The sequence below is a fragment of the Nannobrachium achirus genome (assembly GCF_963921795.1).
Source record: "Nannobrachium achirus genome assembly, chromosome: 10".
NCBI lineage: Eukaryota > Metazoa > Chordata > Actinopteri > Myctophiformes > Myctophidae > Nannobrachium > Nannobrachium achirus.
This window is the reverse complement of record NC_137819.1, coordinates 25,715,793-25,726,717: the sequence shown is the minus strand read 5'-3', so window position 1 is coordinate 25,726,717 and position 10,925 is coordinate 25,715,793. Positions and strand designations below refer to the sequence as shown.

Below are 10,925 nucleotides of genomic sequence, written 5' to 3'. Positions count from 1 at the left end.
AAGACTATTATTTGTGTTATTCAAAAGAATAAGACTAAGACTAAGTCTAAGACTAATGGCTGTAAAATGAACACTGGTATGTAACTGCAATGAAATTATAGCCAAAAACATCTTTTATGTATTTATTTTGACCAAGTAACAGGCAGTAGAAGACAGTGACGAAGACTAAAAGACTAATACTAATCCCAAAAGACTAAGACTAAAATGTTTTGATATTTAGTCGACTAAAACTAGACTAGACAAAACAATTTCAGAAGACTAAGACAGGACTAAGACTGAATGGTGTGTTATTCAAAAGACTAAGACTAAATCAAAATTAGCTGAAAGAATTAACACTGACATTTCCGACCAGGTTAACATTCAACAGGTTAGCATTCACCAGCGTCGGCAGGTTAGCATTTCACCAGGTTAGCGTTCACCAGCGTTAGTTGTACTGAGGTTAGGGTTAATGTTACAGGTTTAGGTGGTCGGGTGGTCGGAAAAATGGGAGGTCGGAACTATGACATGGCTTGGTTTGAGAAACCATGCATACGTTAGGTCAGGGGTCGGCAACCCAAATTGTTGAAAGAGCCATATTGGACCAAAAAAACCCAAAACAAATCTGTCTGGAGCCGCAAAAAATTATAAAAGCCTTATATATCGTCGTTGTCGGGTGGAAACCTTGTATGTCCTAAACTTCGGTGCTGCCATGGTGCCATGCACAATGTGTTTGAATCCGAGTTTTTTGTTTGTTTTGTTTGCTTGTTACTTTATGAAGGGAAATGTTTTCAAATTGGTATAAAGTAATCTCCACATTTGCATTTAATCTAGCTTTCTGCAGATGCACACTGTCCTTTTCTCTTCCTGGAACTGAACCCGACAACTATTTTTCTTAAAACTTTCTAAACGTCAAAGTCTGTTAGAGTGTGCTTGCGTGCGTGCGAGCATGTGTGGGCGAACGTGGGTGAAGAAGCATTCGTGTCTTTCAAAAGGAACAAAAGGAAGAAATAATTATTTCAAGAAATCACTAAAGGGAGATTGTTTTTGTGGTTTCATTGCACAAAGGGCTAATAAATACATCAAAAATATAACATATTATATAATAATTATATAAAATAAAAACACCTGTACACACATTTAGCTTTAATTTTAAGATAAATAAAATAAATGTACGAAAGAAAGTTTCTCTGATCAGCAATAGGATGATACAGACAGATATGTCATAGATAGATCATATCATCATCAGATGTGTTGGCACTGGCAGGGTTTGATTTGTCAAAAGATCTGATATTTTTTGACAATTTACACATTTTCCCAATTCTCAAAAAGAAATGCACATATTTAATAATTATCAGAATTAGGGAATTGTCGGTGCGTCCATCCCTGTGTCGTCCGTCCGTCCGTCCGTGGTGGTGTTTGGAACCATCTGTCCCTCGTCCTGTCCTTCTCGTGGCTAGTGGTGGAAGAAGAACTCAGAGTTTCTTTTTTCTTTTCTTTACGTTGAAGTAAAGGTATTCCACAATGTAGAAATAACAAATGTAGTACAAGTCCTTTTACTGTGTAGAGACATGTCTGAACACAGACTCAGGCCCTGGCTGGCATCTTATGTAGAATGGCTGCCGAGCGTCACCGGCACCGCAGCGGAACGCGTCAATGTGACACGCCGATTTACCACCGTGTCAATGTGCTCAGTGTTCCCTATGGCTTTACGACTATACTGTATACCGGACATCACCGAGACAAGCACGCAGACGCATGCAGACAAGTAGCCTACTGTACTTAAGTACAATTTGGAAGTACTCTTTGCGACTGTAGGTCGCATTTACTATCAAAACCTCCACCAGCTGTGAGTCCGTCCGTCCGTCCGTCAGTCAGTCAGTCTGTCTGTCACACCTCACACGTCACACTATTGCCCTGCTCATATCTCCGCAACCGTTGCCCCGATCCATGCCAAATTTTGCACACACGCTTCTTGGCTGCCAAACTATAACCTCCAAGGACCCCCGGAGCTCCAGGGACCCCCAGGTCCCTGGGGGACCCCCAGATGTAAAAAATGACCAAATGTGCAAAAATGACCAAATGACCACCCCAACGGGGCTGCTCACGGGGAATTCCCGGGGACCACCGACTCCTGCTGCTCCAGAACGGATGCAAAAGTGGTGGCGCCCCCAGTGGAGGACCCCCTCCACTGCAGCTCACATAAAATGCCGTAACTAGGGCTAGGAGGGTCCGGGAGAGCCGGGGCCGGTACCTATTCGTCCGCCAAGGCAACGCGGAGACCCCACCCCTCATTTCTCACATGGCCCTCTTCTAGCGCCACCTTCAGGCCGATTTCTAAAACACATTTTTGGACACTGCTCCTACAGTTTTTGCCCTGAAATCACGCAAATCGCTACACAGTATGTCTACACTCATCCCATCAACATGAATCTATCCCATATAGCGCCACCTTCAGGACGATTTTTAAAAACACATTTTTGGACACTGCTCCTACAGATTTTGCCCTAAAATCACGAAAATCACTACACAGTATGTCTACACTCATGTCATCAACATGGATCAGGAAGATTTTGGAAAAACAAATTTTTGCCCTATTTGTGGAGATAAGCGACCTACGGTCGCTTATCTCCCGATTAGGGAGTCTTACTGGTACTTTAATCGCGTATGTACTATTTTTCAATGTTTTATACTGCTTCTCCGCTACATCTCGGAGCCAAAATCTATTGTATTTTTATTGCACTACAGTTACAGTATTTGAAAACGTTTGTTAACCACTGCAAATGGATACATTATCACTCAGGCGTTTCACTTCGTCCCTTCTAACATTTCAAAAACCCATTCTGCCAACGATTTTCAGTTTTTCTTTACCCTATTATTCTGTGACCAATTAGTCACAGAATATTTATTTAGGTTATCTCTGTGTTTAAAAAAAAAAAAAAAAAAAAGTAAGTTATTTCGACCATTGGTTCTCTAGTCATGAGCCGTTAAATACAACATGTCGCACCCAAACATGCAATGCCAACACAAGAGTGAAGATACCGGCATTTCCACAAAAAATTTAACAGATTTCCCGACTGTGACTGTGACTGAAAAAATTAAATAAAACCCAAAATCTGTGAAAACACACTAAACTCACTAAATGAAAGAAATGGGTCCCTTCTCACCAAGAGTTGAGAAGTGGATGTCAACTACTAAAGATGAAGTCAGATCCAGCATCAATGGATTGTGGAGCCTCAGGGAGTATCACGCCTGCCAGCACATTTCAGTTATGACTGAAAGGGAAATAAACTATTTTATTGGTTGACATCTAATCTGTTAACTCATCTAGTGCCGTTTGCGTGATGTCACGCAATAAGTACTAGAGTACTTACAGTGCCGAATGCGTGATGTCGCGCAAAAAGTAATAAATTACTGTAACGTTGAGTACATTACCGAGTAGAATGGCCGGATGTCCGGAGACGAAAATCCGCGCTGATTTGTCATCATCACGGCTCCACGAGCACACAATAGTCATCCCATAACATTGAGGTGGACGGCCGATCTCATCTTTAATGTCCATTATCTCAAAACAACACTTTAGAAGCGAAGATGGAGGCAGATGCTCGCTTATATAACACATGTATAAACGCTCCATTGCAATCCAGCATGGCACCACGTAAACAATGATCGGTTCCGGCGCACGACCCGATGACGTCAGACCGGAAGTGATCACGCTGTGGCACTTCTGGCTTTCAAAATAAGAGAGTGCAAGCGGATGGAGCCTGCGTGAGGCACTCTGGACATCATTGCGACCGAAAATCGCGGGCACAAAATGAGTTAATACTGATCAAGAGATCTTCTTAAATCCTTTTTTCCTCTTTTATTACCATTGGCTTTGAGTCACTTACGGCGCTATTATCGGAGGCAGCCAGATACAGATGTGTGTGTGTGTGCGTGTGCGTGTGAGTGTTTGAGTGTGTGTGTGGTCTTGTAGGTGGCACCTGTGTGTATGCGTGCACAAGTGTGTGTGTGTGTGTGTGTGTGTGTGTGTGTGCGTGTGCGTGTGCGTGTGCGTGTGCGTGCGTGCACGTGCGTGCGCGCGTGTGTGTGTGTGTGTGTGTGTGTCTGTGTGTGTGTGTGTGTGTGTGTGTGTGTGTGCGTGCCTCTATGTGTGTGTTGCCAATGGACTTGATACAGTACCGCCGGTCTAGCAGCGTAAATTGCTTTTAAAGGAAAAGTTGTGTGAAAGGCCTGACACCAGATGGTTCACCTGAACCATGATGGATCTGCAGCGCCGTGTGAGATTTGTCAGTGTGTCTGGAAGTCATCTATCTGTGTCTCTCACTAACCTGCCTGTCTGTCTCAGTGGCGTCAGTTCAGCAAAAGCTAGGGTATGGCAAAGATGGGAGTCCTCATGGAAAAGAGGCATTACATTTTGTATAACACGGTTATATTGTGAAAATAGCCTATCTACATGCTCACAACGCCTCCCCCGAGGCATTTGAGCATGTAGATAGGCTATTTTCACAATGTCTGAAAAAAAAAAAAAAAAAAAAAAAAATCTTTCAGTTTTTTACACAGGTTTCTACGGTTTCTTGGGCTGGATATGGCAGCCTGGAATGGTTGTTAGTAAGCGTGCCACAATTAACAATAATGCATTGCACCTGTGCAGCTGACCTGCGGAACCTGGGAATATACCATTTTGTCAAAATGGGGAGAATACAAGTCTGGAGAATATAATCATAATACCTTGACCATTTTGTTACATTTTGCATTTGTAGTTATTTTACTGTAATTTAACAACATAATAACCAGGGCAGATAGACAAAAAGACATTCATGGATTTATATTTAAAAGTAACTTTTATTCTCCCCCCTGGACCCAGGGTATGGCAGCTGCATACCCCTGCCATAACCAGTTGACGCCCCTGGTCTGTCTGTCTGTCTGTCTGTCTGCCTGTCTGTCTGTCTGTCTGTGTGTGTGTGTGTGTCTGTCTGTCTGTCTGTCTGTCTGTATGTATGTCTGTCTGTCACTAACCTTTCTGTCTGTCACTAACCCGCCTGTCTGTGTGTCTCTGCCTGTAGTAAATGAAGGTGGTGTGAGACAGGCGTCTAACCTCTGTCCCGACCCCGGAGAGCCCGAGAATGGAAAGCGGCATGGCAACGATTTCAGGTATGTAGGCGCGCACGCACACGCACACGCACACACACATACGCACACACACACGCGCACAGGCACTTCTCACTTCTCTTGTGCATCACTCTTGTACGACGAAGTAGGTCATAGAAATGTGAAAGGTACAAGATTTCTGCCCGACAGCAACAATATGCAGATTCTAACCTATATATGTTCTCTTTTATAAACTCTCTCCTTCATGTTTTGCGCGTGTGTGTGTGTGTGTGTGTGTGTGTGTGTGTGTGTGTGTGTGTGTGTGTGTGTGTGTGTGTGTGTGTGTGTGTGTGTGTGTGTGTGTGTGTGTGTGTGTGTGTGTGTGTGTGTGTGTGTGTGTGTGTGTGTGTGCGCGTGCGTGTGTAGCATCGGCGGGGACATCCACTTCACCTGCGGGGAGGACTACGTGCTGCAGGGTAGTAAGACCATCAGCTGTCAGAGGGTGGCGGAGGTGTTTGCGGCGTGGAGCGACCACAGGCCTGTCTGCAAAGGTCAGCCATTACAACCACTGGCACACACCTTACACACACACATACAGCACTGCTGATTAACATTACAACCACTGGCACACACCTTACACACACACATACAGCACTGCTGACTGACATTACAACCACCGTCACACACCTTACTGACACTCGTACAGCACTGCTGACATTGCTGACAGCAGATCTACATGCTCATGTAGATCTGCTATTTTCACAATAGAACCGTGTTGCACACAATGTAATGCCTCAACTCTTAGTGCTCGGAGGGTGCACTAACCTGAAAAGGTTGAGAACCACTGCAGTACAGCACTGCTGACTGACATTACAACCACTGTCCCACACGTTACAGACACACATACAGCACTGCTGACTGGCAGAGGCTAAACCATAAAGGAATGGCACATACTGTGTTTCTCAAACTTGTACAAATGTGTATACTGTTAGAGTTACAGACTTGTATGGGTCAATTTAGGCACCCATAAAGGCAGCGCCAGTGGGCCGTATACGCAGACTACGCAGACTGCGTAAGGCCCCCGCCGACCAAAAAGGCCCCCACCGCCCCCTCCTCAGCAGAAAAGAACTAGTGCTGCATGGTTAATCATTTTCAAACCGAAATCGCGCTGTGAAAAAGGCCACTTCCCAAGCAATATGGAGACGTTTTAATTTTTGAAATCCCTTCATAATTGACTAAGCAATGATCAAATCAAACTGTGGTGACTTTCTTTGCTTCCGCGCATCGCCACACACTGAAAGTGATAGTGAATTTGGCACAGTGGCCACTGTGCAGGACTCTGCCACAGCGTGGGAACTAGGGGTGCTGCAGGTGTTCCAGCACCCCATGGGGAAGTTTTCATTTTTAAATAAGAAAAGAACAAATCAAACATAGCAAAAATACGTTGCCTGTTGTTGTCGTTTTTTATTTATTCATTTATATATATTTTTTATATATATATATTTCCATTATAAAATGGATTAAAAAATGATAAAAAATATTAGGCCTATTATTTTTTCGGAAGGCCCCATAGCAGAATCATGCTTAGGGCCCCCATGGGCCCAGAAACGGCTCTGCATAAAGGAACCCACAGAGACCTTGGAATCCACTTTGAGAACCACTGCTGTAGGTCAACACAAAATAGCTCTAGTTCTACCAGGTATTTCCTTTTTTCGTTATTATGATGAAGTGCTGTACAGTATATAGGGCTTAACACACCAGAGCCACGCTTTGATGACTCTTCTCACCAGTCACCCAACCCGAGCCCCAGCAGGATATCTGGTCACCCTATATACAAAACATTTCAATTTATTTTAAGCCCTTTGCGTGTGCGAGTGGAGCGTCCGTGCGCGGACAGTGAGAACGACTGCATTCATCAAGAATGATTGCTTGCGCACCTGGTGGGTTTCATGTGTACTGTAAGTGGTACTGTAAGAAAATGCCCCCTCCCGTTTCTTTTTTTTTTTTGTACAAATTGAAACCCTGACAGCACCACTCCTCAGAGAAAACAAGTGTTGTTGTTGTTGTTTCCGGTGAAGAAACACAGGGCACAGTTCGTTTTCTTTTCTTTTCTTTTTCGTTTTTGTTCCTTTAACTTAAAGGTCATGAGAGCACAGGCCACTGGCTGCGTTTTGCTGTGCAGTGGTTCCCTGAGTTCCCTCGTGACCTGTGGCCGAAGGCTGAGGGGAAACCGAGGCGTTTCGGCTGCTCCAAATTCCTCTTAGATGACTGTTCTTAACTCTATCCACGCTTTGAACGTTCCCGTTTGCCCCATTTTTGACGGCGGCGCAATGCCAATTCACCCTTTGTTAGCCTCCTGGTTGGTCCCTGACTGACCAACCAGCAGGCTCTATCTGCCTTGTCCCGCCCTGGTTCCGCCTTTTTATGTTGAATTAGCTAAAACATAATTTTTGGAGAAATAAAAACATTTAAAAATATGCTGATTCACTATGCTGCCACTGAGCAGCTCCAATTGATTGAAACAAAGTTTGAAATTAGAATTGAGCACACAGAATAACAATATGAAGTAACTGAATTAACATGGCAGTGGATGGAATGTCCCACTGAATGTCCCACCAAGACACAGCAACCAATGGGTGTGGAGAGGGGCAGGACAATGGGCGGGACTTGACAAAGGGTGAATTGTACGTTCTTTGGCTCGTTCTTTTGTACCTTGGTTTGATGTCTGTAAACTGATGAGGGGTCGCGCGAGTGTGTACCGTTGAGACAGCTCCCGTAAAAGTACTCTCAAAAACCCACTGGACGTTAGCATCAATGGAGTAACAAAACACTTCCATGTGATTTTCTCTGGATCTATTGCTCTGTAGCGACTGAGCTGCCTTGACCTACTGTAGCCTACTGCGGCCATTTTCACATTAATTCTTGCATGAGGCTGCCCTCTACTGCTGGTAGAGCCACGGTACACCTCTTTAAGGAGAAAATAAAAAAATAATAATGAAAAAAAAAAAAAAATACATCTTTGTCTATAACATCGCAAAGGTAAGGTGCTTTTGCTGGCACAAAACCCAATAATAAATAACAACATCTGGCACTGAAAAAGTTAAAGGGGAGTGAAGTGTTTGAAGTTAATAAAAGTGACAAAGTCCCCAGACCATGGGCACTTGAGGCTGGGGGTATAAACAAGTGATTCAGAAACGTCTCAATAGGCTCTATGCACAACAGCCATATTGGAAATACTTCGACAGGTCCTTCACTCAATCACAGGTGTTGCCAATGATTCTGATTATGGCTCATGTTCCATTTACAGTGGTTCTCAAACGCTTTGATTTCAAGGACCACCATAACTCTTGAGAGTGTACAAATAGAACCAAATGGACCCGTATGGGTCCATTTGGTTCCTTTTTTACACTCTCAGAGTTAAAGACACATAAGGGGCCATTTGGAACCTTTGAGACCCACTGGAGTAACAGAGTGTTTCCTGTGAGCCAACATGCACAATATCATCACCCTGACTCTGTTTGACCAGAATGGACCTGTGCTTTAATCAGTGTCATTGGTAACACGTGAAGGAATTAAGGAAATGGCCCACTTTCTTTGCAATATGGCTGCTGTGCTTAGAGCCTACAGTATTTCAAGGACCCCCAGTTTGACACTAGACACCGCACACTAGGCTGATACGATTCTCTGGGATCTACCGTACACTGTAAAAACCTCTGTGTTAATTTAACCCTGAGAATGTGCTACAAATTTAACCTGCACTCTCTGACTTACTGACCCATACAGTACACTTGCCCATAAACCATACAGGGTTTATGCTGTCCATTTTCCTATCAACCACTTAGCTGGGGATCCACCAGAGCTCCCTCAAGGACCCCTGGTAGTCCTCCCCTGACCCTACCTTGAGAACCAGTGGTGTGAAGGTTCTAAAAGTTACCTTTTTCTTTTCTTTCATGAATTTTGGATGTGTACTAGTACAGAATTCTTACTGAAAACGCAGGCACACGCGCACACTTCATTTGTTTTAATGCAATGGAGAGTTCTCACACTTCATGAACTGCACATCAGTGGCCCCAAGTGGCAGGGAATGAATAAGGTTTTAACTGGGGGGGATGTGCTCTTATACCCTTTCAATCACTCAAGTGATTTGGATTGATAAAACACTCACAAACTGTAATAACCTGCATGTGAAAGGACATCGATTTTACCAGTTCCGTTTTCATCGCTTCTCTTAATGGACTGGTTATTCATGTATGTGAATTCATGCCCCCACCTGAAGTGCAGCTATTTCCGCACACAGGTAATGCCTAATTTATGCTCCGTCGTACAAGAGAGTGTGTCACGCATCGAAATGAACCTACAAGCTCAAGACCACATGTTGTGAGATTGAAGATCAGCTCATTTCTGTATAGTATAAAAGTCGTTTAACCCCTTAAAGGGGAGAACCACACATTTATTTATTTTTTAACCCATTTTCACCCAGTGCCAATTGCCTATGTAATCCTGGGCTCTGCTCTCCCTCTGCCGCGCCTGGGGAGACAACGGACTGACCTCATGCTTCCTTCAATGCATGAGTAGTCCAAGTTGTTTCTTTTCACCTGACAGGGGGGATTTTTCCCCGGGACGGACATAGCGCGTGGAAGGAACACGTTATTCCAACCAGCTCCTTTCTCCTCCATCAAGCGCCCCGGCTGGCCAGGGGGAGGCATTATTGAGACCAGGATTACTGCATGTTTTTGTGAGGGTATCAACCCTAGGAGACACAGGGAGAACATGCAAACTCCACACAGAAAGGCCCTATCGCCGACCCCACCTAGGGTCAGCGCAGATGACGTGGAGGGAGAAACACGTCCCAGTGCCCACAGCGTCCCCTGGCGGGAATCGAACTCATGGCCTTCTAGCTGTGAGGCGAAGCGCTAACCACTGCACCACCGTGCCCCCTGAACCACCCATTTTCAACATTGAACTATGTCATTAATATACCTTTTGAGTTGAACCCCCCCCCCCCTACACACACACACACACACACAAACTTCTGTGTTGCCTAGAACTGGAGGATTGATTTGGGGGGTTTGGCCAAACTCCACAATCAATTAATCCTATCCATATTATGGGGTAAGCCTTCCCCAAAAAATACACTAGTATAGAGCCCTGAGGGACTCCGCTCAACCACCAGCATTTGCGGTGGACAGGGGAGAGAATTACAGTTGTAACTGTTTCTCTAAGAACAGAGGATTGAAGTGGCTATGGGATACATGTGTTATACTCAGAGTTAAGGTGGTTGCACACTGCTGCGTTTTTCGGGCCGAATATCGGGGTGAATTTCGGAGCACGCAAATAAAAAAATCAACCTCACGTTATGTCAGTCACGTTTGCACACTGCCGCCCGTTTCGCGCACCACTCGGTCCCTTGCTCTCTCTATCTCTCTCTCTCTCCTTGCCCTGAAAAACGCATTTCGCAACGAAAAACACAGCAGTGTGCAACCACCTTTACACCAAGGGTCTTCAACAGGGGATCTGGGACCCCTGGGGGCTCCTCAGAGTTACTACAGGGGGTCCTCCAAATCTTTGTGTTTATATTAACCACTTGAACCCTAGCGTCCATATTATGAAAACTTAAGTCAAAAATAGCAGATCTACAAGCTCACAACGCCTTGCGCTCCGAGGCGTTGGGAGCTTTTAGATCTGCTATTTTTGTCAAAGAGGTTTGGTGGAGAAGGGGGAATGTCTGATGTCTGAAAACACTGATGATTGTGGTGTCGAACGATGAAACAATATGGAATCTATGAAAAGGTTGTGGGGTCCCTGCTTCATCTCTCTCTCAACTAAGGGGTCCTTGGCCTGAAAACGTTGAAGACCCC

At 44.6% G+C, this 10,925-nt stretch overlaps 1 protein-coding gene across 1 annotated transcript in view; it reads left to right on the top strand.

Annotated features, from left to right (window-relative positions):
- Positions 1-10,925, top strand: part of csmd3b (CUB and Sushi multiple domains 3b) — a gene marked incomplete at both ends in the record, with an annotated part of 797,030 nt that overhangs the window by 494,989 nt on the left and 291,116 nt on the right. Inside the window, 2 exon segments of the mRNA XM_080735998.1 lie at positions 5,043-5,130; positions 5,494-5,618. Coding sequence (XP_080592124.1) covers positions 5,043-5,130; positions 5,494-5,618 — 213 coding nt within the window.